The sequence below is a fragment of the Pygocentrus nattereri genome, chromosome 9 (genome assembly GCF_015220715.1).
Source record: "Pygocentrus nattereri isolate fPygNat1 chromosome 9, fPygNat1.pri, whole genome shotgun sequence".
NCBI classification, from domain to species: Eukaryota; Metazoa; Chordata; class Actinopteri; order Characiformes; family Serrasalmidae; genus Pygocentrus; species Pygocentrus nattereri.
The window spans coordinates 24,316,728-24,344,575 of record NC_051219.1 but is presented as its reverse complement, the minus strand read 5'-3'; the positions used below and the strand labels follow the sequence as shown (position 1 = coordinate 24,344,575).

Genomic DNA, 27,848 nt, shown 5'->3' with positions numbered 1-27,848 from the left:
ACCATAGCAGCGCGCAAACACATCTAAGCAATAGAATAATTATTTCTTATATAATTAAAAATAAAACAAGTTTACAGCCTATCACCTCTTATGTGTTCATTTTATTCCCCATTTTATGGCACAGTTTACAAACTTAATAACATTTATATTGCTTTAGCAGTAAAATAGACAATTTAAAACACAAGAAGCGATTAAAGGACATGCCATAAATATCCCCTTATAATACTCTGGATATTCCCTGATGGTCCTACAAATGTCCTATAAGAACATCCAATGAGACATTTAAAGGACTTTCCATAAACCTCTCATCATAGTCCTCTGTATGTTTCTGAGTGGTCCTACAAACATCCTCCAAGAATGTCCCTTGTACCATTTTGGTGACCCTACAAAAAAAACGTCCGGGGGACGTCCTCGGGACCTATTTTTGTTAGCTGGGAATACAGTCAGAAATACAGCAGGTACACCAATCTATAGGCATATTGCGTCTTGAAACTGAAGAGAAAATGGTACGTTAACCAGCCATTAAACTTTAACCTGCTCATTGTAGTCACTAAAACTCTGTAAATAGCTCAACCGTACCTAGAAGAAGAAGAAACGTGAAAATCATGATGCTGACAGCAGCGCTGCCCACCTGGGCACCTGAAGATCTGCGTAGATGGCAGTTTGGTGTGCTGGTGCAGTCACACACAGTGACTGAGAGGTTCTGTGTCAGGGAAAGGCCCTGGTTGTCTGATACTTTGATCCGAAGCTCGTGAACACCTGAATAGACAGTGTTCTCTTTCACCAGGTGCACAGTTGTCCCTACAGAGAGAAAGGCATGTCCTTTGAAAAACATACACTAATATTTATATACACAATTACATGTTTTCATGACAATATAATGAGAAAAATGTTGTTTCAGCAAAACTCTATAGCAGTCTCTAATTTTGTCTTTTTATCTCTAATGAAGAGATATAGATTCAGATATTGCATGTAGAAATGAATAATTAAGAGAAATACAAAAATCTTATAAGATTTAAAACCTGCTGGGGCAAATTTTCAGAAAATATAAAACTTGTTCAAAAAGCACAATTTTGAATGTTTGCTTGGCTGCATGAATTATTCTTTCATGGAAATCCACCTGGTCTGATCAAGATGTAGTGTTAATTTTATGGTTAAGTCTGTAAAATCATATTAATATGTATCTTTAAAAGCACAACAGGGAATATATCTTAAGGGCCATCTCCTGTAAGGCAGCTGTAAACCAAATGGTAAATAAAACACTGAGTCATATTTAGAGATCTTTGTTTACCCCTGGTGGGGTCAATACTCCATTTCCCTTTAACATCCCCCAGGAGCTCGTAGGTGAAGGGGCTGCTGTATGGAGGCAGGTCCAGATCCACAGCAGTGATGTTTGTCATAGTGGCCTTGTCCAATAAACACATACCCAGTGTGTTCACCTCAAGTATGGGCAGATTATCATTCAGATCTCCCACTTGAATGATCAAGGTTCCTGTCCCTGTCATAGGAGGCTCACCTGGACGTTGGAGAAAAATGAGTAATATTAGAGTACCATAAAACAGTGAAAACACGATGTGGCTGGTAAATGTGCTGCAGAAGGCCCATAAGAAGAGGCTAATGAGAGGTGCACAACCTCAGTAAAAAAGACACTGTTATTTGTATTGTCAGTTTGAAATGCGGTGGTGGGATTAGTTAGCTTAGTTAATTGACTATTATAGAGTGGAATTTTATGACTGTAGGTGATCTCAACTTTTTTGTGTGTTTGGCAAATGACTTTTCTGCTGTATTCAAATTAAAAGAACATTTCTGAGCAGAAATTATGGCCTCTGCTGACTCTTCTGCATGATCCTGCAGTATTATGGAAGCATTTGAGTAGCAAAATAAAATTGTAAATGTGATGTGTAAAATGGCAATGTATTTATACTGGATTAAAATCACTTCACAGTTACTACTGTCAGACTGTAAAACTACGCACACTGCAGATTCATACTGGATTAAAATATCTCCACAATTATTACTACCAGACTGTAAAACTACACACACTGCAGATTCATACTGGATTAAAATATCTCCACAATTATTACCATCAGACTGTAAAACTACACACACTGCAGATTCATACTGGATTAAAATCGCTCCACAATTATTACCATCAGACTGTAAAACTACACACAATGCAGATTCATACTGGATTAAAATCGCTCCACAATTATTACCATCAGACTGTAAAACTACACACACTGCAGATTCATACTGGATTAAAATCGCTCCACAATTATTACCATCAGACTGTAAAACTACACACACTGCAGATTCACACTGGACTCAAATCACTCCACCATTATTACCGTCAGACTGTAAAACTACACACTCTGCAGATTCATCTTCTTCTTCTTTCGGCTGCTCCCTTTAGGGGTCACCACAGCGGATCATCTGCCTCCATCTTGCCCTATCCATTGCCTCCTCTACTTTTACACCAACCATCTCTATGTCCACCCTCACTACATCCATAAACCTCCTCTGATGTCTACCTCTTCTCCTTCTACCCGGCAGCTCCATCTCCAACATTCTTTGACCAATATATCCACTATTCCTCCTCAACACATCTCAACCTGGCCTCTCTTGCTTTATCTCCAAACTGCTCTACCTTCACTGTCCCTCTGATCTGCTCATTTCTAATCTTGTCCATCCTTGTCACTCCCAATGAAAATCTCAGCATCTTCATCTCCACCATCTCCAGCTCAGCCTCCTGTCTTTTAGACAGAGCCACAGTCTCCAAACCATACATCATAGCAGGACGCACTACTGTCTTGTAAACCTTCCCTTTCACTCTTGCTGCTATCCTTCTGTCACACATCAGCCCTGACACCCGTCTCCACCCACTCCATCCTGCCTGCACCCTCTTCTTCACCTCTTTTCTACACTCTCTCTGGATGGTTGACCCAAGATATTTGAAGTCATCCACCTTTATGACCTCTACTCCTTGCATCTTCACCTTTCCACCTGCCTCCCTCTCATTCACACACATGTATTCCGTCTTGTCTCTACTAACCTTCATCCCTCTCCTCTCCAGTGCAAACCTCCACCTCTCCAGATTCTCTTCCACCTGCTCTCTACTCTCACCACAGATTACAATGTCATCTGCAAACATCATGGTCCATGGAGCCTCCTGCCTGACCTCATCTGTCAACCTTTCCATCACCATTGCAAACAAGAAGGGGCTCAAAGCTGACGGCTGATGTAACCCTACCTTCACCTTGAAACCATTTGTCACTCCAACTGCACAACTCACCACTGTTTCACTATCCTCATACATGTCCTGCACCACCCTAACATACTTTTCAGCTGCACCTGACTTCCTCATACAGTACCACTCCTCTCTTGGCACCCTATCATATGCCTTCTCTAGATCCACAAAGACACAATGCAGCTCCTTCTGACCTTCTCTGTACTTCTCTACCAACACTCTCAATGCCAAAAATTGCATCTGTGGTACTCTTTCTGGGCATGAAACCAAACTGCTGCTCACTGATCTGAACCTCTCGCCTTAGCCTTGCTTCAACAACTCTTTCCCATACCTTCATGGTGTGGCTCATCAACTTTATACCTCTGTAGTTACTGCAGCTCTGCACATCACCCTTGTTCTTAAAAATGGGGACCAGTACACTGCTTCTCCATTCATCAGGCATCTTCTCACTCTCCAGGATTTTGTTAAACAACCTGGTTAAAAATTCCACTGCCTTCTCTCCTAAACATCTCCATACCTCCACAGTTATGTCATCTGGACCAACTGTCTTTCCATTCTTCATCCTTTTTAAAGCTGCCCTCACTTCCACCTCACTAATTCCCTGCACTTCCTGATCCACTATCTCTCCCCCCGTTGTCCCCCTCTCTCTCTCGTTTTCCTCATTCATTAGTTCTTCAAAGTACTCCTTCCATCTACTCATCACTCTTTGTTCACTCACTAGTACATTTCCATCTCTATCCTTTATCAGCCTAACCTGCTGTACATCCTTTCCATCTCTCTGTTTAGCCAAATGATACAAGTCCTTTACTCCTTCTTTACTGTCCAGCCTCTCATACAGCTCATCATAGGCCTGAGCCTTTGCCTTTGCCACCATTCTTTTTGTTATGCGACTAGCCTCACAGTACTCCTGCCTACGTCCTTCATCTCTCTGGTTATCCCACTTTTTCTTGGCTACCTTCTTCTTCTGAATACTCTCCTACACTTCCTCATTCCACCACCAACTTTCCTTGTCTTCTTACCTCTGACCAGACGAAACACCAAACACCCAACACAACACAACGCCAGTTTCTCTCACCACCTTAGCTGTAGTTTCCCAGTCCTCAGGTAGCTCCTCACTGCCCCCAAGGGCCTGTTGCAATTTTTCCCTGAACTGCCTGCAACCAACCTCCTCCGTCAGCTTCAGCATCTAATCTTTGGCTCTGTCTTCACTCTCTTCCTCTTCTTTGTTTCTAATCTCATTCTACAGACAACCACCCTATGCTGCCTTGCTACACTTTCCCCTGGTACCACTTTACAATCTCCAATCTCCTTTAGATGGCATCTCCTGCTAAGGATATAATCCACCTGTGTGCACCTCCCTCCACTCTTGTATGTCACCCTGTGTTCTTCCCTCTTCTGAAAATGTTCACCACAGCCATTTCCATACTCTTTGCAAAATCTACAACCATCTGACCTTCCGCATTTCTGTCTTTCACACCATACATACCCAGCACCTCTTCATCCCCTCTGTTCCCTTCACCAACATGTCCATTGAAGTCTGCACCAATCACTAATCTCTCCTCTCTAGAGACACCATGTACCACTTCATCCATCTTACTCCAAAATTCCTCTTTCTCCTCTAACTGACAACCAACCTGTGGTGCATATGAACTGACCACATTCAAAATTACACCATCAACCTCCAACTTCAGGCTCATGATCCTGTCTGACACTCTCTTTACATCGAGAACACTTTTCACAAGCTGTTCCTTTAGGATTATCCCTACTCCATTTCTCTTCCTCTCTAGACCATGATAGAACAGTTTGAATCCACATCCAATGTTCCTGGCCTTGCTTCCTTTCCATCTGGTCTCCTGGACACACACAATATCTACCTTCCTTCTCTCCATCATGTCTGCAAGCTCTCTGCCTTTACCAATCATTGTCCCTATGTTCAGAGTCCCTACTCTAATCTCCACACTCCTGCCTTTCCTTCTCTCTCACTGCCTTCTAACCAGCCTTCCTCCTCTCCTCTTTGATGGTCTTCGACCTACAGTAGTCAAATTTCCACTGGCACCCTGCTGGTCAACAGCACCGCAGGCGGTCGTTGTTAACCCGGGCCTTGACCGATCCGGTATGGCAATCATATTTGTGATCCGCATGATAGTTTAGCACAAGTTTTACGCCGGATGCCCTTCCTGACGCAACCCTCACCATTTATCCGGGCTTGGGACCAGCACCAGAAGTACACAAAGTACACCCCTAATGGCTGGTTTACACTCTGCAGATTCATACTGGAGTAAAATCACTTCACAATTATTACCGTCAGACTGTAAACCTACACACACTGCAGATCCATACTGGAGTAAAATTACTCCACGATGAATACAAATATAATTAGTGCTGTTTCTTACCATTATCCACAACATAGAGGATCACACTGTAGGAACTGTTCTTCAACAAGGGTGATTCTCTGTCCAGAACCTTTGCTGTGAACACTTCCCCAGTTTCTGGATCTACAGTTATCCAGTTATCTACATCTACTCCTTTGGTAAAACTGGGGGCATGAAAGAGAGAGAAACATAGAGAGATTTCAGGCTAAAGTTCTTTCCAGCACAATTAAAAGCTTTTGAACAGATGAAGGCTAAAGGCTAAAGACAGCTACTGTTTCACTCACTGAAACTTGCTGGAAAAGGTTTTATCAGGGTCTTTGGCTTCAAGAGTGCACAAGTGGGTTCCTAGTTTGGTGTTCTCCATGATCCCCACTTTTCTAACAGGTGGTACAAACTCTGGAGGGTCGTTCACGTCCTCCACAGCAATGCTGACAGGATACAACTTAGGGAAGCCTGGCAAACTTTTGCCAGGCCCCTCATTGAAGGTCTTTACATCCCATAATCTCTTAGCAGGACGTCCGGTGATCTCACAGGAGAAATATGGCACCTCATTTGCAACACTGATTGACACATTTCTTGAAGTTTGCTCCTCGTAATCCATTGCCTGTGCAATTAAAGAAGAATAAAAGTACCAGGTTCATTAAATCAGTGTGAACTGCATTTTGTCACTTTCGGAACAAAATCTCAAATCTCTAAAATGGTTTACAAGAGAAGAAAAACATTCTTATCTTGTAATGGAGGCCAATGTAATAAGGATTAAAAAAAAGTTATTTTGAAACATTTCTTTAAGACGGTGTAAATTATGCAACAAAGTAAGAAAGACAACTAAAATGTAGATTTTAAAAATGTAACTACTATGATTAAAATGACCTCATAGCATTTCATTTGTTTTTCCTATATTCTGTATTGGCTCAGCTACATTGTAAATGAGGATCTCCCTCAATGTGCTTTGAGGTCAAAAAAAGGTTGATTGATTGAATTTAGTTGCTAATCTGACATCTAATTTAGTACAGCACACTGTAAAAAGTGCACTCTTTAAAAAAGATGGTTCTTCACAAGTTCTTCAGTATATACAATGATTGTATACAACACCATGAACATTCAAAGAACCATTTGCATGTTTAAATTCTGAAACGGTTCACCAGAACCGTTGTGTGCCGTTGTGTGTTTATTGTGTCAGTTGTGCAGGAATATTTAATATAAAGAAAGCTGCAGTTCTCCATTTTATGGAAATGCACAGCTCAGCACAGCCTTCTATGTGGAGAGGAGTGAATTATTTTTCACAGGGGGTCTCATCGCTTCCCTTTCAGTCTTCATTGCTCACTAGCAGCTCAACATTTCCCACACAGAGAGGGGGCAGAGTTCTAGTTTCTCTGATTACAGAATTATGGGGACAAATATTTTATTTGCTTATGTTAACTGAAAATATTTGAGTCGATTACCATTCCAGGGTGGAGAAAGAGGCTATGTAAGCTCCTAAGTCTACTGCTAATTATCTTCATTTCAGAGGTGACACACAATCCTCTACTGAAATCACTTGTGAAACACTTCCACAGCTGTATGACTCAAGTGCATGAGCTAAGTGTCAACACAATGCCATCTACAAATTGGACAAGATAAGACATGATATTAAGGTGCAAATTTGTTTAGCAAACAACAGAAGACTCAAATACCTTTAGAACTGTTATCACTCCTTCATTAGTTTTGGGGTCCGTCTCTATTTTGAAATATTTTTCCTTATCTCCATGAATTGTGTATTTAGCTTTCCAGGCTTGTGAACCTGGACTGTCTTTATCAGCTACTTGCACGCGCAGGACTTCCACTCCGCTGTCTCGTTCCTTTACCCTACCAGGGCCCTAAAAAGAGATATGTAAAATATATGTTAGTAAGACCTAAAATAGCAGTCATATGCTGTCAGTGAAACATGAATTAAACAAGAGAACTTCATAAAAAATCTCAGAACCTCTCTCAGAGTATATATAGTGCTGTGAAAAATCATTTGCCACTTCCCATTTTTTTCTACTTTTGCATATTTGTCACAATTGAATGTTTCAGATAATCAGACTCCTTTTAATATTAGACAAAGATAACCCAAGTAAACACAAAATGCTGTTTAAATGATGATTTCATTTATTGAAGGAAAACCACCATAAGAACATCATACCAACAGTGAAACATGGGGGTAGTAGTGTGATGGTCTGGGTCTGCTTTGCTTCTGCAGCACCTGGATGATGTATCATAATTGATGGAACCATGAATTCTGCTTTCTATTAGAAAATCATCAAGGACAGCCTGTAAATTAGTTGGATGATCTGAAACATTTAAGTGAGTGGCAAATACATGTTCACAGCACTGTATATTTGCATGCATGGATATTTAATGAGAAAGAATGATTAATGATAACGATAGAAGAGAAGACTACAAATAAAACCAACTAAAATGGAATTTCCTTGTCCAGCAAAGCACCAAATATCTACAAATAGATTAATATGCACTGAAATGACTGCCAAAAAACAAATTATTATAAATTAATTCATTTGGATGACACTGTCTTATACAAACATCAGAAAGAGTGTGATCTGGTGTAGCTTTAGCAACTGAATTGTATGGCTACAACAATCTAAGATCAAAAATATCTCCCTATGTCCCTGATGAAGCACTATTGATGTGTAAAGGGTTTGAAAGCCATTTCAAATGGTACCCAATAATTCACTGTCCAAAACAGTATACAGATATTAGGAATGTTTTACACCACCAACCATCTATCCACGCCAGGCTATCCCACCAAATTCAGGCCAAGATCGAGTTCAAAGATACGGAAGATGGTTTTCCAAAACTCCAGGATAGAGGCAAGTCACATTTTGTATTTATTATATTTTTTAAAATGCATAAAAGCGAAGCTCTTGTTATTGATAAAAGAATGTAGATGCACAACTGAGATTTGCCCGACAACACTGAGGTGAAGATCGAGAAACTAAAAGTGAATAAATAAAGGTAAAGACTGAACACTAAATAAATGAAAAATCTGATATTGTATTTAGTTGTTGAGGCTTCTGTGTAGTTTTCTGATAAAAATATTATAGCACGTTCAAAATGTTCTGCATGTTAATTTTAGCGTATTAGTTCTGCAGCATGTTGACTGGGTTATTCGATGAGTACTCTTATTATGAAGGCGGGCAGGTTTGTGTTCTATTTGATTAAGAAGTACTGAATTAATCTAATGCTGATGGCAGAGGAACCAAGTTACAGTTAGGCATAGAATAAACAGACAAAGCTCTCTTTATGTACGGCGTGGCCGACTATAGCCCTGGGTCAACAAATATGCCTGATTTGTTTCTATATCTGTGTCTGTATCCTTGTGATAATCCAGGACAGAAATACAGTTCAAACATTTCCTGAATCTGTAAAGTCGCCCATTCCATTCCGTCTTATCATGACATCGTATGTGACTCACATCCGGAGTTATGGTGCTATGAAAAGGGACTGAGATGCATGTCATCTGCCTCTCACCATGTGGAACTGGTGGGCTTGTGCATCTATATTCTGTGTGAAACTGACCATTCGACATTAAGGAAATCACTAAGGACTGAAACATCATGCCGGAAACCCTTCATTCTTCATTCAGTCCACATCAGAGAGACGTGTGAAATAAGGTACAGAGAGTTTACAGCTGCTGAAGTTGCTGCAGTGGTTTTGGGAAGTAGTGAAGAAGAAAATGGAGCATTTTAATTTGAAACAAATGAGTATCATGTTATATGAGGAGACTTTAAAGAAGAATTTAAGAAGATGTGCACAAATTGGGATCACAGAGGGTTATTAAAGCACAACGAGTTGTGCATTAGCTGTTCTTTAAAAGCAGTAAACACTACAGTTTTTTTCTTTCTTTGATGCTGAAAAATGAATAAGTTGTACTAAACAATCATTTTGACTGGAGGTAGGTGGGACTTTTGCCCAGAAATGGTAAATGTTTTATGGTTTATATCATTCTGTACTTCAGGGCCTGACCAGCTCACCATCATGGAGCCAATTGTGAATTATGCATTGTACCAGTATTTGAGATCTGTCAAGAAGATGAAGGTGAAGCATGAGTGGACCTTGCATTGACCTAAAACACTTAGACAAACAGTAATAATAAAAAACAAGTAGATCATTAGTGGAATTTGATGTATTCAGTAAAAAGCCTCACATCACAGCTACAGGAGATTGACATACAATCACAAGAAATGCCTTCTGGCTGAGGAGTCAATGCCAGCTATTGCTGGGGTGTAGCGTTTGTTAAGAGTTATTACATAATAATAGGCCTCATTCATCAATATCCTCCTAAGTTTGTTCTTAAATGTGTTCTTGAGAAAGATCCTAAGGAAAAGTCTATGTCAGATTCATGACGTGTTCCTGAACTTCAGAACTGTTCACAACTGTTTCTTTGTGCTCTTGAGTGTGTGCAGATTCTGTTCTTACCTAAGAACAAATCCTAAATTAGAAAACTCTGTTGAGTCTGAATTTCTCATTAGGTTGATTGAATAACTGGCTTTAAATGTAAATATTGTGATATAAACTGAGTCTGTTCTACAGTTTCTCATTAGGTTGAATGAATATCTCTCTCTCTTCATGTTACAGTTCAAATATTTCCTGAATCTGTAAAGTTGCCCTTACACATCATCTGCCTCTCACCATGTGGAACTGATGGATTTGTGATGAAACATGCATTTTGATTTGAAACATATTAAGATCATGCTTTATGATGAGCCTTTAAAGGAGAGTTTATGAAGAAATGCACACATGGAGCAAATGCAGTCAGACCCCAGAGGGCTAAATCATCATTAATAAAAAATTTCAATGCTGTTTGTTGTACTAGTATCATATAAAAGGAAGAGGAAATACCCATACATGCAAGTATGATACATGAGGTGTGCTTACTTTCACTGTAAACCATTAATATTTCTACCTGGAGTTTCTACCTGGTAACTACAGCTATTATGTACTATAATGCACATAATAATCATACTTTAGTAGGTTGCTTATTATTGCTTATTTACATGCATTTCAAAATTTTTAGCACTTACTGTTTGACCTGTGATCTCTGGGAAGTGATTATTCTTGTCAATAATGTTCATTGTCACAGTACTTGTGCTGGAGAGCTGCACTTTATCTCCATGATCCTTGGCTTCCACCACAATGGTATATGTGTTTGCCTTCTGGAAAATAAATATAAACGGATTTCGCGCATGAAGCAAGTTAACAAATAAGACTCATTTGCAGTCAGTGCATTTATTTACCTCATAGTCCAAACATCCTCGAAAAAAAATTCCTGTAATCGATGCTCCAGTCGGCTCAAGGAAAAACTCCACGTTGTCCGTTTTGGGAGTAACAGAGATGATATTGAAGGAGAAGGTTCCATTTGGAGTTTGTGAGTCATCCTTATCTGTGACATTCATTGTTGCTACTACCTGACCTGTTGAGATTTAGATGACCATCAAGACTGGCAATATGACCGTAACATATTCTGTAAGATTAACCAGTAAACACAGTGCAAAGCTGGATCACCTTGAGCTGTAGACTCATCCACAGTAGCCTGATAGTGAGGTGGACTAAAGACTGGGGCGTGGTCATTAATGTCCAGGATCCTGACCTCAACCCCGAGCCTTGTGTCCACTTGGTTATTGGAGACATTTGTTGCTTCAAATGTTAACTACAACAGGGAGAAAACAATGCAATAAATAATCATAGATTAAAAAGGGATTTTACCATATCTCATCATTTTTAATGGCACTCGTTTAAAATGCTGCACAAAATACAATGACATGCAAATCATTAAAACCCTATAGTTTACTGAAAACTAGTACAGCTCATTTTCAGCAATTGAACTTATTATTTCAAAATGATATCTAATTTTCTCAGAATAATAACTTGGAATATTTTTTAAACCTAGGATCCTCCATTTCAACCAGCATCAGCTCAGTTTTTTTTGTTTATCTGACCTGGTAGAAACAAGCTTTTATACAAAAAGCCTGTTTAGGTTGTGTGGGTCATAAATGTACAATGTGCCTGAGTTAATTTAAAAGGAAGGTCTCTGTAGATAATTCACTTCTTTGGCGACCCTCAGCTGCACAAAGAGTCTGTTGGTATCTGTGCCTTGCCTTGCCCCCGTTTTCAAAATTACATAGTTAGGAAAGAAAGTTGTTTTCAAGATCAAAGATAATTCTAATCAGGTTCCCCAAGTTTGAAATCGTGTTTATAGATATATGTTTATATACTTGAAAACAGAAACAGTCACTTGTGCAGTTACAAAAGAACTGCAGTCAACGTGTATTTTTCCATTTAAAATTAAGCTCCTCGCACAAAAAATTAGTCACCTTGCATGTTGAAGGTGGTGACTATTTTTTTTGTCTGGTCACCTTGTGAATAAAAATCGCTTCATTTCCAGGCAAGAATTGCTTCTAGAAGTCACTGCAGGTCCCTCACAAATCATTTCTGAAAGAAAACTCCACAGGGAGTTCACAGGGGTTATTCACGAGGTGTGAAACACATCGGTGGTCCCTGTCTGTTAGTTTCATGTTTCAGCCACAGTTCTGATGAGAATTTCATGTAAACTGGGATTTTTGCCACTGCTGGTAGATCTTTATGAACGTACATTTCAATACACCTGCAAATTCAGCTATTTCTATCACTCTATGGCCTTTGTCATGCCCAAATGCAATCATTCCTTTTTTTCCAATCATTCACATATGCTTTGTGATCCATTTTCCACACATCAAATGGGACATTCACTGCACTGTACTGCCTTTTCTCAATCTATGATTTATAGACTGATCATCCATTGCAGCACCATCTGCAGGAGCCTGAAGTTACTACCACCTTAAACACGCAAGGTGACTAATTTTTTGTCTGAAGAACTTATGTTCTATTTAGAACAATTTTGGGGATTTGATTATAAAATTGAAAAAGACATTTCAAAATTTTTCAGTATTACAAAAAGTGTAGCTTCTCATTTTGTGACATTTTTTTTTCATTGTCACACAATGTTGCTTTAAGGCAACATGCCCTGAAAAATTCACACCTCATAATTCTTTTATAAAAATTGATTGATTGTATGTAAAAAGTGAGTCAAACATGTTCTAAATATTGCTCTCATGGTGCATGCAGTAGAGGGTTAATTTGAATTTGAAAGTGTACAAAAGTTTTTAAACGACCATTTATATAGTTATTGTGGGTTTATATAGTGTGTGGGTGTATATTTATAAGTGCTGTACATGGTGTTTAGCTGAATAAATAATGAGCTGTACAAGTTTATGTATACAAATTATTGCAGCAAATTATAATATTAATAGTGACATACATTATATTTCCAAAAGTATTTGCTTATGCATATGAAGTTGAGTGACATCCCATGCTTAATCCATAGGGTTTAACATGATGTCGGCCCACCCTTTGCAGCTATAACAGCTTTAACTCTTTTGCGAAGGCTTTGCAAAGGTTTAGGAGTGTGTTTATGGGAATTTTTGACCATTCTTCCAGAAGAGCATTTGTGAGGTCAGACACTGATGTGGGATGAGAAGGCCTGACCTGCAGTCTCTGATCTAATTCATCCCAAAGGTGTTCTGTCGGGTTGAGGTCAGGACTCTGTGTAGGCCAGTAAAGTTCTTCCGCACCAAACTCGCTCCTCCATGTCTTTATAGATCTTGTTTTGTCCACTGGTGTGCAATCATGTTGGAACAGGAACAGGCCATCCCCCAACTGTTCCCACAACGTTGGGCACAGGAAATTGTTCAAAATCTCTTAGTCTGCTGAAGTATTAAGAGCTCCTTTCACTGGAAATAAGGGACCAAGACCAACACCTGAAAAACAACCCCACACCATAATCCCCATCCACCAAACTTGGCACACATGCAGTCAGACAACTGCCATTATCCTGGCAACCATCAAACCCAGACTTGGATTCAGCTGCTCAGCCATGGAAAACCATTCCATGAAGCTCTCTATGCTGTTCTTGAGCTGATCTGAAGGCCACGTGAAGTTTGGAGTTCTGTAGCGATTGACTCTGCAGATTGACTCTGTGGCGACCTATATGCACTATGTGCCTCAGCATCTGCAAACCCCACACTGTCATTTTAAGTGGCCTACCACTTTGTGACTGAGTTGCTGTCATTCTCAATCACTTCCACTTTGTTATAATACCACTGACAGTTGATTGCGGAATATTTAGTAGCGAGGAAATTTCAGGACTGGACTTGTTGCACAGGTAGCATCCTATCACGGTACCATGCTAGAATTCACAGAGCTCCTGAGAGCGACCCATTCTTTCACTAATGTTTTTTAGAAGCAGGTGCTTGATTTTATACACCTGTGGCCATGGAAGTGATTGGAACACCTGAATTCAATGATTTGGATGGGTGACTGAATACTTTTGGCAATATAGTGTAAGCTTTACATTTTCTCCAGTATGTATACATGATGAAAACATTTTACAGCTAAACATCTGTGTACTAAAAACTTGCTCCAATTAAGCAGAAGAAAATCATACCTGGAGCAATTGAAGAGTCTCGTAGTCCACCTTCTTATGCACCCAAATCTGGCCATTTCTTTGATTGATTTTCAGAACCTCTTTGGGCTCTTTATCAACACCACTACCATGCAGCCTAAAGTTGACCAAATATTTTCTGTCCAGTTCAATCTGCAACAAAAGTATGTGGTGGCTAATTTAGAAAATTGTGCAGTAGAAGAAAATTTAGTTTGCATATTGAATTAAGATTTGTAGATTATTACAGTATCAAGCATTTAGCCTCATTTAAAAAAATCATTGATTTCATAATCATAGATATATACATATATATACATTGCCATCTAAGTGCGATAAAGCGTGGCCACATTTACCCCAAAAGAATAAAAACGGTACGCCTTATGGGTAGTGTAGGGCAAGCAGCTAGAGACTGAAAAAAAAAGAGCAGGAGTAGAGAAGTTCTTTTTAACCCGTCACCTTTTATTTTCCCACAACGGTGTATTTACAAGCACGCTTTTTAAAACAAAAAAAAACAAACACGACCTCAATCAACAGAGGAAATTAGACTGTGACTGCAAATTCACATAAGTCTATTCACACAAATAACCCTTACAAACAGGTGTAGCCTAGCACTGCTACCATAAGGGAAGAAGAACCCCAAACTGTGGTTACAGAGCCGTAAATATACAGGTAGCTCCTTCCCTAAGCTATTCCATTCCCCCCACGGGTAGGAAAATAAACCATACATTTCCTATTTACACATTGAAATGATTATGGCACAATATTATACGTGGCCGTCAAAATACAAGGCCATAGAAACAGTAATCAATCACCGTTATTTACAATGTTCACACGATTCACATTTCTCTTTGTATTTACAGGTTCTCACTCCCCTCCTCTACTACAGAGGGTGGACTTGCCCAGGTAAGTAAAAGTCCAGGAGTCACAATCAGTAATCTTTTAGGACCTGAAGGTTAGTATGAGCAGTGCATGTTAAAACAGGTAAGTATGTATACAGTCATTCATAGTGTTAATGTGCTAAGGGGTACCTTGCATCATTACACTAAGTAACTGTGCTGTAAAGATAAGCATGTATTTTTCTTCCAATATTCATTTTTAATCACTCTCAAATTCACTTTAGCCCTGATATGTAGCAAAAAGCCCTCCTAATGACTACTGTAGGTGTTAGTGTAGTGTAAGATTTTTACTATAGATATATAGGTAAAAGTTACAAATAAATATATTAGGTTCTACATATTGATGCTGCTATCATTATGAATGACTTTAGATTTGGTTGGGAAGATTTCACATAACACATAGAAATAATGATGGTGTGAAGGTGTAAATGAAGGTGAAGGAGCTTCCTTAAGTTCTCAGGACGTAAAAAGTTACAGAGCCCAAACAGAGAACTTAAACTACTGTCACCACAGCTGTTTTAATAATGTTCGAGTGGAAAGTTCATGGAGGTTCATAGAGAGGCATGAGGCATGCAAGATTTCTCTTCTCGGACTGATGATGAAGAAGTTACATGAGAAGTGAAAGCAGCAGAGCATCACCGAAAACAATACACAGTGAACCACACCGTAACTATTTCCCTTTCCCCAACCCTCGCTCAACTGCTCTAAGAAGACAGGTACTCATTAAGTTTGCACACAAGCATTTAGACCAATCAGAACCATTGTAGAACAATGTTCTCTGGTCAGATGAAACAACACTAGAACTCTTTGGAAAGAATTCAGCTGTTTGGAAAATAAGGGTTCTGTGTTTGATCCCAAGAATACCAGTGAAGCATGAAGGTGGGAGTATCAGGATATGGAGCTGCTTTTCAGTAAACAGTGCTGGAGCACCACACACCATTGAAGGAAACATGAATGGCGTGACATACCAAGAAAGATTAGAGGAGATTTAATCTCATCAGCCAAGAAAATGAACATTTCAACAAAGATGACAAAAGCACTGATATTATGCAAATGAATCTTTTTACATACCACATTATTTTTACTTCATCACCATTATTTACCCTTATTTTAGTCACTCTAATCAACACTCAAAACCCTTTTCAAACAGGTTCTATATATATAATCACATACAACATGTTCTCCATTAGTCTGAAGAACCATTGCACCATGCAATGATCCATTTAGGGATGCAAATGGTTCATTTTTTTATTGTTCATGGTTCTATACAGTACCAATATCTTTGCTAAAGAGTCCTTCAAGAACCAGTTACTAGAGTCCATTTGAGGTCATTAACCACATCTGAATGGTTTATTGTGCTTTATGAGCTGAACTCGTACATAATGAGAAAATTATATGTTATGGGGGTGTGAAAATCACTTGCATTATTATTAATGAAATATGGCACAAAACACCTCTTGAAGAGCTAGCTATACAAATTATTATACTATTTTTACTAGAACCATGAGCAGGACACTCAAAGAACCATTTGTGTGCATAAATGGTTCTTTACATGGTGACATTATTCTTCAGATTGATGTGTTGAGCAGGGTTTTTCAGACTGATGAATGTGTTGTATATGGTTCTATATAGAACATTTTGAAAAGCCTTGAAACTTGTGTAGCGCTTATTAGTCTCGTATTAGTGATGACTGAAACTACTTTGGAATATGGAATAGATCTTGACGTGCTAGTAACTTTGACACTCTTATTAGTTCTAAAGCCATCTCCAGGAGATGCTACCTAAAATCTATAGGAATAAAAATATAAAAGTTCAGGCACCTCAGCAGTTTCAGTTTTGTACAGGTAAAGGTTCTTCATTCCACATTTACAACTTTAACAATCTGTTCTGTGTTGAAGGTGATATGAAACTTGATACTCACCGTCCCCAACAAATAAGGGAAAGGGCCGGGGTTTTCTTCTTCAATGTTGAAGCTGTCAATGATCCAGGTTCTCTTCTGCCTGATCCTGCTGTGAACTGCTACAGAGCAGATATACTGAAGAACAGAGAGAAGTTGCTATGAGTTAATCAAGCAAAATTGTAAACGAGAGAACATCTAACTGAACACCAGTGATCTAAAAGCAAAAGGCAGTTTCCTCCCTTTCATTAAATGTAGTTGATTTGACCTCACTCTTACACTATTAAATGATAACTCTTCATATGACAGGAAAAGTCTGTAAGATTTGGTTATAATAATAATAAGGTAATATAGCTGCAGCCAAAAAATGATTGGTTCAGTGCTCACCTGATACATTTTCAATTAGACATTAGATCTAGAACTATTTACAGCTAGATAGCAAAACCTGAGACATGGAGACACACAATACTTGAAGTTTAATATAAATTAAACAAAATAAAACCTACTTTTACTTTGTCATATGTATGACTAGTAGTAGTAGTAGTAATATTTTTGTTTTTATTCAACCTATATTAATGTTTCATTTCATATAAGCTTTGTATTGTTTACTATGATCCCGTATATCCAGAATTAAATAAATATATCCTTTGCTCAAATTGCATTGTATTAAAATGCTGTTCATGATAAAATTAACAAAGTAAATTACAAAAGATGTAGATCTTGATTAGCCAACACATTTGGTGTCTTTAGGATTGGAGTTACAGGGCTAATGTAGCTTCAAGTAATATAAGCTTATACTGCACCAATTAGCATGGCGCTGCCTGCAAAACATTTCCCTCTGAGCATCTGGAGTTTATTCCCTCTAATGGACTTGATTATGTGCTTTTTGACATTGTATGTCTCACTGTTTTCTATAAACATGACCTATAGTGCATTAGCATAAAGCTAAAAACAGTAGCAGTAGCCCTCCTAAAGCCTGACGTTTGTACCATTTGGAGAGAAGAACAGAAGAATGAAGTTGGGGACTGATTGGTGTTTGAGAATGACTGATTGATTGTTTTTTTGAAATTTTGCTTCAGTAACCAGTGCTCCACTTGCCCCTGAGGCTAACTCTCCTTTTCTGAAACACACAGTATTCACCTTTATGCTGAGTTTTTGAGGCTTTCTCTTTCATTTTTCTATCTTTTGTTATCTCAGACCACACCTTCAAAAATATGGCTGTGGTGTGAGAGGAGCCTGCATGTCTACAGGACAGAATTCTGAGAACTCGGGCTGGAGCTCTGGGCAGTTCTTCTTTAATCTAGAAGACTGAACCTCCCTTTTATGAATAAAGAGACGACTATGGAACTAGGAGGAGATGGTCAGAAGCTATTTAAAACAATAACAAATCTCAATCTGTATGAAATGTAAAAGAGAAACAGAATGAACAAGCTGGATCACGTAGAATGATGTTATTACAAGAAATTTGGCACATCAGTTTTATTTGCCTGTTTGATTTCTCAATGTTCTACATCCATCCATCACTGCTGACTATGTGCTGTTTCCTGTCCAGCATATGCTTATGTTTGAATGGGTGATGCCAAATCTGATAAGCCAAAAAATGATAGTAGAGTGATGTTACTGTACAGGTAGTCATTATTATGATAAAATAACCTGTGAACAACATTAACCCCTTAAAATATGAGGATTGTTACACATTAAACCTTATTATTCAGTAACTACAAGGACTTCAGCATAAATTAGTTGAGCTATTCTTAGGTTATAGAAGTGTGTAATAAATATTTGGGTCTGCCGATAGGCCCTGACCTTACCCTTAAAAGGTCAGGGCCTATCGACAGACCCAAATATTTATTCAAACAGTTTCATCACTTTGAAGGAAATTCCATAAATTTCCAGGGGACACCATGTATACAAAACAAACATATATTCTTGAAAAAGGTGGTTTTTCAAAGGTTCTGTATAGTGCCAAAAGGGTTCTGCTGTGTTCTGTAGTGTACCACTATCTTTGCCAAAGAACCCTAAGCCATTTTATTTTCTATCCAAAACCACCTGTGAACCTGAAAGCATCTAGCTGAAAGTAGCTTTTAATCATTTAAGAAATGTTGCTAAAGTTCGGCCTTTTCTGTCTCAGAGTGACGCAGAAAAACATGTTCACGCATTTGTTACAGGCAGACTTGAATACTGTAGTGCTCTTCTTACTGGACTTCCTAATAAAAGTATACATCACTTACAGCCTGTACAAAGTGCAGCAGTGCACATCCTAACAAAAACTAAAAAGAGAGATCACATCACTTCCATTTTGAAAGAACTGCACTGGCTGCCTGTATCATTCAGGATAGATTTCAGGATTCTGCTACTAGTCTTTAAAGCTCAAAATAAACTAGCACCTGCTTACATCACAGAGTGTCTGTCTGTTTATCTTCCAGCACGTAATCTAAGATCTGCATATAGTGGCCTTCTACAGATACTCGCTGGAAAACACAGAAAACATGGAGAGGCCCCTTTCGGTTATTATGCTTCTAAACCGTGGAACTCAATTCCACCTTTTATCAGACAGTTAAGCTCAGTGCTCACTTCTAAGAAGCACCGAATATCATATCTCTGTAAACTAGCATTTAACTAAAACTGAATGTCTTGTGGAGTTTATCTTTATCTTGTAATTTAATCTTCTTCATTTTCTTCTGATTATAATTAAATACTAATGATCTATAACTGTTTTATAACATGTCTCTAAAGCGGTTTGAGCTGCCACCAGCATAAGTCCTATATAAATTAAAATTATTATTATTATTATTATTATTATGTATTCCTGGGTTTTGAAAAATACGTAAAAGTCCAAAATCATGTCTCAAAACTTCAGCGAAGACATCAGTCAGCGCATTCATAACCCATCCATCCATCCATCCATCCATTTCCTAAGCCGCTTCTCCGTCAGGGTCGCGGGGGGATGCTGGAGCCTATCCCAGCAGTCTTTGGGCGGAAGGCAGGATACACCCTGGACAGGTCGCCAGTCCATCGCAGGGCCGCATTTATAACCATTTCAAGTAATAACTTCCTGAGAGGGAGCTTTTAGGCTGCATTTACATTATAGGCCTCAATGTTCAATTCAAGTTTTTGCTCAGATCTGATATCTCCAGCATGATGGTTCACACTTGTTTAGGTAAGTGACTCAAATCTGTCATTAATGGGGTTGAACTGGCATCCTGAAACAGCCACGTCCTAATCAGTAACATCAAGTGAAAATGAACGAATCATGCATGGTATGAACCGTAAACAAACTAACATGCAAAACGAGCCTTTGCTGCAAGGATAATTAACTCAGATCAGCTGACTGAACACTGAATGACAGCACATTTCAATCTGAGTGTTCTCATTAAGGTCACATGGCCAATAACTAGTACATACCTGATCTAGGACCACAAATGAAAGTGTCTCAGGATTGTTTAGAAAAGATCAGATTTGTGTGTCCACACAGGTCTGAACACATCAGAGTCGTGTTAGGGCAAAAAATTGGATCTGTGCCACTGAACTTGGTAATGTGATCGTATCTTTAGAGGGGGCTGTTTGTTTCCTATCACCACCTCTGTGAACAATTCTGGCTCAGTAAGTTACTCTAGAACAGAGCATTTCACACCAAACCACTCTGAATCCACTTTGAATAACACAGCTTAACCATTTAATTATAGAGACATTTTGAAATAAAGGTAATGTAGTTCCCATTTAAGTTCATTTTGCTGTACCTTTGATGTGATATTAAGTAAAAACTATTTGTTTGAAATGAAAAGCTCCAGTTCTTCCTGCCAGTTCAAGGATCAATAATTCTAGTTTTTCGAGAGCAACATTTTTAGCAAAGGGAGTGTTGTCAGTTTTAGCTTTGTCTGCTAAATCAAACAACACTGACAGCAGAACATTATATTATACATTATTCTCAGGAATGGATCATTACTGTATATTCTTCAGTCTTAATAAAAGGTTCCTTAGTGGTTCTTGGCTAAGAATACCTAGAAGTGGTAGAGCAACTCTAATTAATGTGGAGATTCCTTAAAATGTTCCACTAAAAGTTCTTTAGGGAAATAAAAGTGGTTCTTTTCTCTATTGGCATCTTTGCTTTTAAGAGTTTGTTGCAAGGTTCTTAGCTTGGATATATGAATCTAAGAACTCCAGAACTTTAATTTCACTCTTTAAAAAAAGTTCTTCACACTCACACTTCTGATGTATAAAATTATTCTTTGAAGAATCATCAAGCAAAAGTGTCTCATCAATGGCATCACTATAGTGAACAATTTGTCACCTTTGTTTTTCAGAGTGTAAATTTGTAGCCTCTTAAATCTGTGGTTCTAAAATTCACTTTGTCAAAATTTTTCGTAACTTTCATATTTCATAAGCTACATTCAAAAGGTGGGTGTCATATGAGAGCTGTAACTGTTTTCTCTCCAGTCAAATGGATGGGTAATGTAACTTTAGACTATTGAAAGTCGACCCATTGTCCCGCAAATCTGGGCTATAAACTATAAACAGATGGCGTCTCTTCAGTGACATACTCTGTAAAAATTATTTTTATAAAATAATACAAAAAGTGTCTAAGATTTTTGGCTTTCAGCAGTAAATTGTAAGCATATAGCAATATATATAGATCATAAAACACATTTTCTGTTAATTTGAGGGGAACTTTTACAGTAAATAAATAAATAAATGCATTTGTTTCATGCAAAACCAAATACACCCTAGAGAATAAGACATTAAATAAATGAAATGGTTCTTGTCTTGAACACGTTGTCCTAATATGAACTTTTAATTGATATAGAACCTTTACTATTTTGTGGAGATTCTTTAAACTTATTTCAGGTTCTTCACACTCACACATCCCATTTACAAAATGGATCTTTAAATAATTTTACACTGGTAGTTTCTTTGGGGAACCAATGTGGCTCTTTTACAGCATCATTCCAAAGAACCCTTTCTGGCACCTTTCAATTGAAAAGTTTAATGAAGGCACCTCAGTGGTCTAGAAACTCCCAATTATATGTCAAAAAGATTCTTCACACCTGCATATCTTGTTTAAAAAAATAGTTCTTCAAAGATGTTTTCACTGAAGGCTTAATAAGGGAGTGGAAAGTGGTTCCTCTCTGCAATCTTCACTTTTATTTTAGGAGTTTAAACAGTGCAATATATATTGGAATACTGGAATTCTGTGAAGCTGCTTTGTAACAACATCAGTTGTAAAAGCGCTATATAAATAAACCTGATTTGATTTGATTTGAATAAACATGCTAAATTGCCCCTGGGTGTGAGTGTGTGAGTTACTGTCTGTGCCTCTCTGCCCTGCGATGGACTGGCGACCTGTCCGGGGTGTATCCTGGCTTCTGCCTGATGACCACTCCTGCAAAGCGGCTTAGAAAATAGACGGATGGCTGATTTGAATAAAACCCAGAAATTATTTTGACCAAAATAATTGCCCTGCTGACCTGAAAATTCTTTATAGCATCAAAAAGATTTTTGATATTGTTACGTTGCCATTTTCTAATGATACAAGAACTGTTTTTGTGCTACACAGAACAATTTTTAAAAAGGTTCTATATAAAGAAATGTATCAGAAACATTCTCCATCAATCTGAAGAACAATTTCTCCATGTGAAGGTTCTAGACAGAACTCATGGGTCTAAAAGGAACAATAAAACTAACTACATACTGAGCAAGTTCTATAACTGAAGTGGAACTTTTTTCTTGATCAAAAAATGACTTTAAAGCTCATATCAGTCCAGGACCTGAACCACCGCAACAGAATGAAATGAAACCTAAAAATAAGGAAATAAATATTATTTATTAAATATTACTAATTTACTCACTCAAACACTTCAGTAGAAGTAAAAATATTTTCCTTTGAAAGCACTCAGGTCAAAAGTCCACATAAATTTTTATCAACTGGAACTGAGAAAATATAAATAACTGTTTGTTTGGCTTTTAAAAAAGTAACAGGCTAGTTCTTCATTGATGACTGTAAAACTCTGACTGCTAGTAACACATTTGAATGTTCTACCATCTCATGATTCCAGCTGTGTTCAAAAGTTAGTGTCTCCTACTGTATGTACATTCACCCACCGGTCAGCCCTGACTGCACTGCAGAATATGATAATATGATTAGTTGTAATAATAGAAACCAGAGCCCAAATACGACATCAAAAACAGGTACTCACCACAGCAAAGAAGAGAGCAAGAGTTAGTTTCCTCATATTGTATTGGACAGTCGTGTGTGATCATGTGGCAGAGAAAGAACTGCTCTTTCCTCTCTGCAGGTTCCACTGCTATCCACTGCTCTTACAGTAAAGGGTGAGGGGTGGGTATTCTAATGAAGGAGGCCTGCCAACATGACATCATCAACCACAGCCAACACATACACACACACACACACACACTCCTATATATATATATATATATGAATATATATATTGTACATTCTTGTATGACAGAGAAACAGGCAGCTACTCAGCACTGTCAGGTCTTCCTGAAGGACTGTGCTTCATTTAAATTAACTAAGTTTGTTAAAGTGTTACTGAAGAGACAATAATATAAAACGTGTTTCTCTCTGATCCCAAAAGATGCATCTTTCTCAGTGTTTGTGGAGTAGTGGGCTGGCCAGGGTACTTCTATAAGATCTTAAATTATAACCACTAAAACTCCTGTAAACTTTCTGGCTGATAACACAAGCTGTGCTTCTGCTTTTAACAGCTTACAGCACTAAAAATGTACTTGGCGTTACTGTGTGACTTAACAGCAGCAAAGATAAAATAACACACCAGAAATGTTTTTACGACTCAAATAAAAAGAAAAAAAAAAGATCAGTATCAGTGAATTACATTTTCCCTTGTGTAAAGCACTTTGAATGACCACAGTGTATGAAAGGTGATAGATAGATAGATAGATAGATAGATAGATAGATAGATAGATAGATAGATAGATAGATAGATAGATAGATAGATAGTTTTATTTACTTTATTGATCCCAACAGAAAATTGTAGTATTACATAACAAGACATTTAATTGCACATAAATGTACTTACATTAAGCAGCAAATAAAAACACGAAATTAAAAATTCCTATGAATAAACTTGTCTTGCTTTTAGAACATATTACTGTAATTAGACTAATTACTATATTTCTATTCATATTTCTTGTTTCTGTCTGTTTTACTCCGTCTTGGTCTTCTATATGTACTTTTATATAAATCTACTCTATATTGCACAGACATTAAGACCCAAGGCTGTGGCCTCATTGCACACAATTTCCTTCTTTCGCAATTGCTCAGGTAAGTCAAGGGTAAGTGTAATTATAGCTTAAAGCAGTGTTCTGCAGGCAGGGCCATCAGCAGTGAAGAGCAGCAGCTGTCTGATATATCAGTATTAATAACATCAGTTTAAGTGTGAAGAGCAGTTTAATCAACCACAATAACCAGATTTTATGACAGAAATCAAAATGGTAAAGTTTACATCTGAGACTGCCTTGTAGCTTTGAGCTGAAGAGCAGAAAAGTTCATGGGAAATGAATGTGTGCTTGGTTCTCAGTGTTATCTTCTGTTGTCCACCCCCTCAAAGTCTTTCTCAATCATTAGATCATAGCAGCTCCTTTCATTTACATTTACCGCATTTAGCAGACTCTCTTATCCAGAGCGACTTAGAAGAAGTGCTTTGTCTATCTTGAGAAAGTATGTTTGCTAGTTACCAATAGGTTAGAGAGAAAGCCAGTCCTGAGCTTCATGTCGGAGAGGAATTCAGTTGTGAGTCAAACATACTGCAGAATAAGTGCTGAACAGGAACTCACACCTCTTTGTTTTTTCAATAAACAGTTACTTGTTTGAAAACCGTCAGAAAGTTTCTACATATAATAAGAAAAAAAGCCAAATGTTTAGTTGAAGAAAAAGCTCCAAAATGCATCCTACACTGTTAGAAATAAAGGTTCTGTGCAGGTACATTTTCCATACATTTATGTACAAACAATATTAATGTAGGGGACAAACAAAGGCACATGAGTGGTTTTAAGGTCCAATTGTAGACCTCAAATAAGATTTTCCAGGTGAAAAGTGCTTATTTGTATCTTTTTCATAAACGAATGTTTTAAAACAACAACAATAAAATAAAAGCCCTGAGATGAGACGGGGTGTGTGGAGTTAATACCGCTTAGAAAATATAATTTCAATGAATTATAATACAGTTATGTTCCCTGACTAAAGGTACTGAGATGTACACATGAGGGTTCCACCCAAGTGACAAGAGGGGCACTGCCACAGTGACAGTTGACTACCTTTATGTCTGAGAGTGAACGGAAATATTTAAAGGGCAATTCCAGTAATTTAAAAAAAAAAATCTTAATAATTTAGAGACTGTAGATCTGTAATTTAGATACTGTAGAAGTCATTCAGAGTGCTATGAAATGAAGTGGATTAGAACATTTACAGACAGAAATAACAGTTATAAAAGCAGTATCATATTTCATTTAAAAATGCTTACTTGAAATATTTAGTGTAGTGCTGAATGAATCCTTTGCTTTTGGTTTTCCTTTAACTTATTTTTCACTTGCATCACATTTACAGTTGAAATAGAGGAGATTAGTCTTTTTAAATGACCACTAATGCTGTGCAGGTGAGTGTGGAGTCACAGTATACAGCTGTTATTTTACTGTTACTTACTGTGACTGGCACAGTCATATTGTATAAATTCAAAAGCAGTAATGAAGAAGTTTTCTTATCAGTCTGAATCTCCAGGCGTGCCCAGTTATGATATTTCAGTTGGCTGATTCGGGGCTGCTCAGAACAGGCAAGGCAAGTTAATGGATTTGCCTTTTGCTGAACATGCAGCACACTGAATAGAATGTACAACTGCTGTCTTTTGTTTCTTTTGGCAAGAATTTAGTTGATTTACCATTTTATTCATATGCAACCAAATGGCACATTTGAAGCATGTGAAATCTAAACATTATTTTTACAGTGCATTAACACCTAGTCCCCACCTGCATAAGTTCCCATTACTAGGCGTATAGATCAGTTCAGACCTTTTAATCACCCCTGATTTTTCTTGAGAAGGAGGGGTGGTAGTTTTATCGCAGGATTGCTGTGATGTTTATCACCGATTCACAAGAAATCTCTGTATAAATTACAGAGAAGAGAGTGGCTGCTGGATTTAATGTTTTGATAAAAACAAGTTTCTTTTTCAGCACAATCAGCTGCACTTATGAACAAATATTCTATTGCATTTTGATTGAACATTTCCTACATCTACCTCGCTGGCTGAATAAAGGCAGCAAATGATTAACTTCAGGAATTTTCAGCCAGCAACCAACATCACCAAATAATGAAAACATGTTCATAATAATGAATAAACCTTACATATCATTATATGTCAGTTATGACTACTTTATAATTGTCAGGGATCCACACTTCTGCAGTAAGTAAAGTAACTCAAACCATCCAATCATTATAAATGGTTCCAATTGAGCTGACAGTGCTATACTTTTACATGTTCTACTTAATCTTAAATCAGTTCAAACACTCACCCCTGTGTGAGGTACTGGCATCAATTAAAACAATTCCACTATCTTAAATGGATTGATTCTTAAAGCCCAGATAAGACAAGAGTCACAGATTTCTGAGAACTGTAATGGGATCATACTTCTTTACCATTGAGTTCAAAACAGTTTGAGGGCTGATATTTAATAATATTTAATGATATTTTTATGGCTAATAATTATAAATATAATCAACTCCCACCTCTGGGAGAGCTTTTCTTATGTCCCGGAGGAGGTAGGGGACATGGAGTCTGAATGGACCCTGTTCATAACCTCCATTGTGGAAGCTGCCAGGCGTAGCTGTGGCCAAAAGCTTGTGGGTGCCTGTCGGGGCGGTAACCCAAGAACATCCTGGTGGACACTGGTGGTGAGGGAGGCTGTCAAGCTGAAGAAAGAGGCCTTTAGGGACTTGATGGCCCGACTCAGCAGATAGGTACCGACAGGCAAAAAAAGCGGCAGCTGCAACGGAGGCAGAAGCAAAATCCAGGGCATGGGAAGAGTTTGGTGAGACTATGGAAAAAGACTTTCATTCGGCCTTAACAAGGTTCTGGACAACTGTCCGGCGACTCAGGAGAGGTTGGGTTGGCTGCAGCCAAGCTGTATTATGCAAGGGAGGAGAAACTCTGACTTCAAAATAAGATATTGTCGGTGGGTGGAAGGAGCACTTTGAGGAACTCCTTAATCCAGGAGACGTGCCTTCCTCATGGGACTCAGGGCCAGAGGCACCAGGGGTGGATGAGATTCATCCAGAGATGCTTAAGGCTCTGAATATTGTGGGGCTGTTGTAGCTAACACGCCTCTGCAATATTGCATGGACCTTCGGGAACAGTACCCTTGGACTGGCAGACTGGGGTGGTGGTCCCTGTTTTTAAAAAGGGTCATCACTGTGTGTTTGCCAACTATCGGGCTATCACTCTGCTCAGCCTCAATGGGAAAGTCTATGCCAAGGTGCTGGAAAGGAGACTCCAAACGATAGTTGAACCTCAGATTGAGGAGGAATAATGCGGATTCCGTCCCGGCCATGGAGCAATGGACCAGCTTTTCACCCTCTCATAGATTGTTGAGGGGGCATGGGAGTTTGCCAACCCAGTCTACATGTGTTTTATGGAGTTGGAGAAGGATTATGTCCGTTTTCCCTGAGATATCTTGTGGGAGGTCCTCCGGGAGTATGGGGTGCCGGGGTCACGACTCTGGACCATTCAATCTCTACTCCCAGAGTAAGAGCTGTGTCCGTTTATTTGGCATTAAGCCAGACTCCTTCAGCTTTGGACTCTGCCAGGGTTGTGCCCTGTCTCCACTCCTGTTTGTGATATTCATGGACAGAGTGTCAGGGCATAGCCGGGGTCAGGAGAGCATTATGTGT

The 27,848-nt window shown here is 38.4% G+C and overlaps 1 protein-coding gene across 1 annotated transcript; it reads right to left on the bottom strand.

The window, feature by feature from the left end:
• Positions 1-83: 83 nt before the first annotated feature.
• On the bottom strand, positions 84-23,229 carry LOC108412364 (cadherin-like protein 26). Its single transcript, XM_037541139.1, has 11 exons — positions 23,125-23,229; positions 16,955-17,068; positions 14,141-14,290; positions 11,164-11,308; positions 10,896-11,071; positions 10,683-10,814; positions 7,293-7,475; positions 5,904-6,223; positions 5,641-5,783; positions 1,292-1,516; positions 84-801 (listed from the first exon to the last, which is right to left on the bottom strand). The coding sequence occupies exons 1-11, from the start codon at positions 23,158-23,160 to the stop codon at positions 551-553; spliced, it is 1,875 nt and encodes a 624-aa protein (XP_037397036.1). The 5' UTR covers positions 23,161-23,229; the 3' UTR covers positions 84-550.
• Between the last annotated feature and the right edge of the window lie 4,619 nt (positions 23,230-27,848).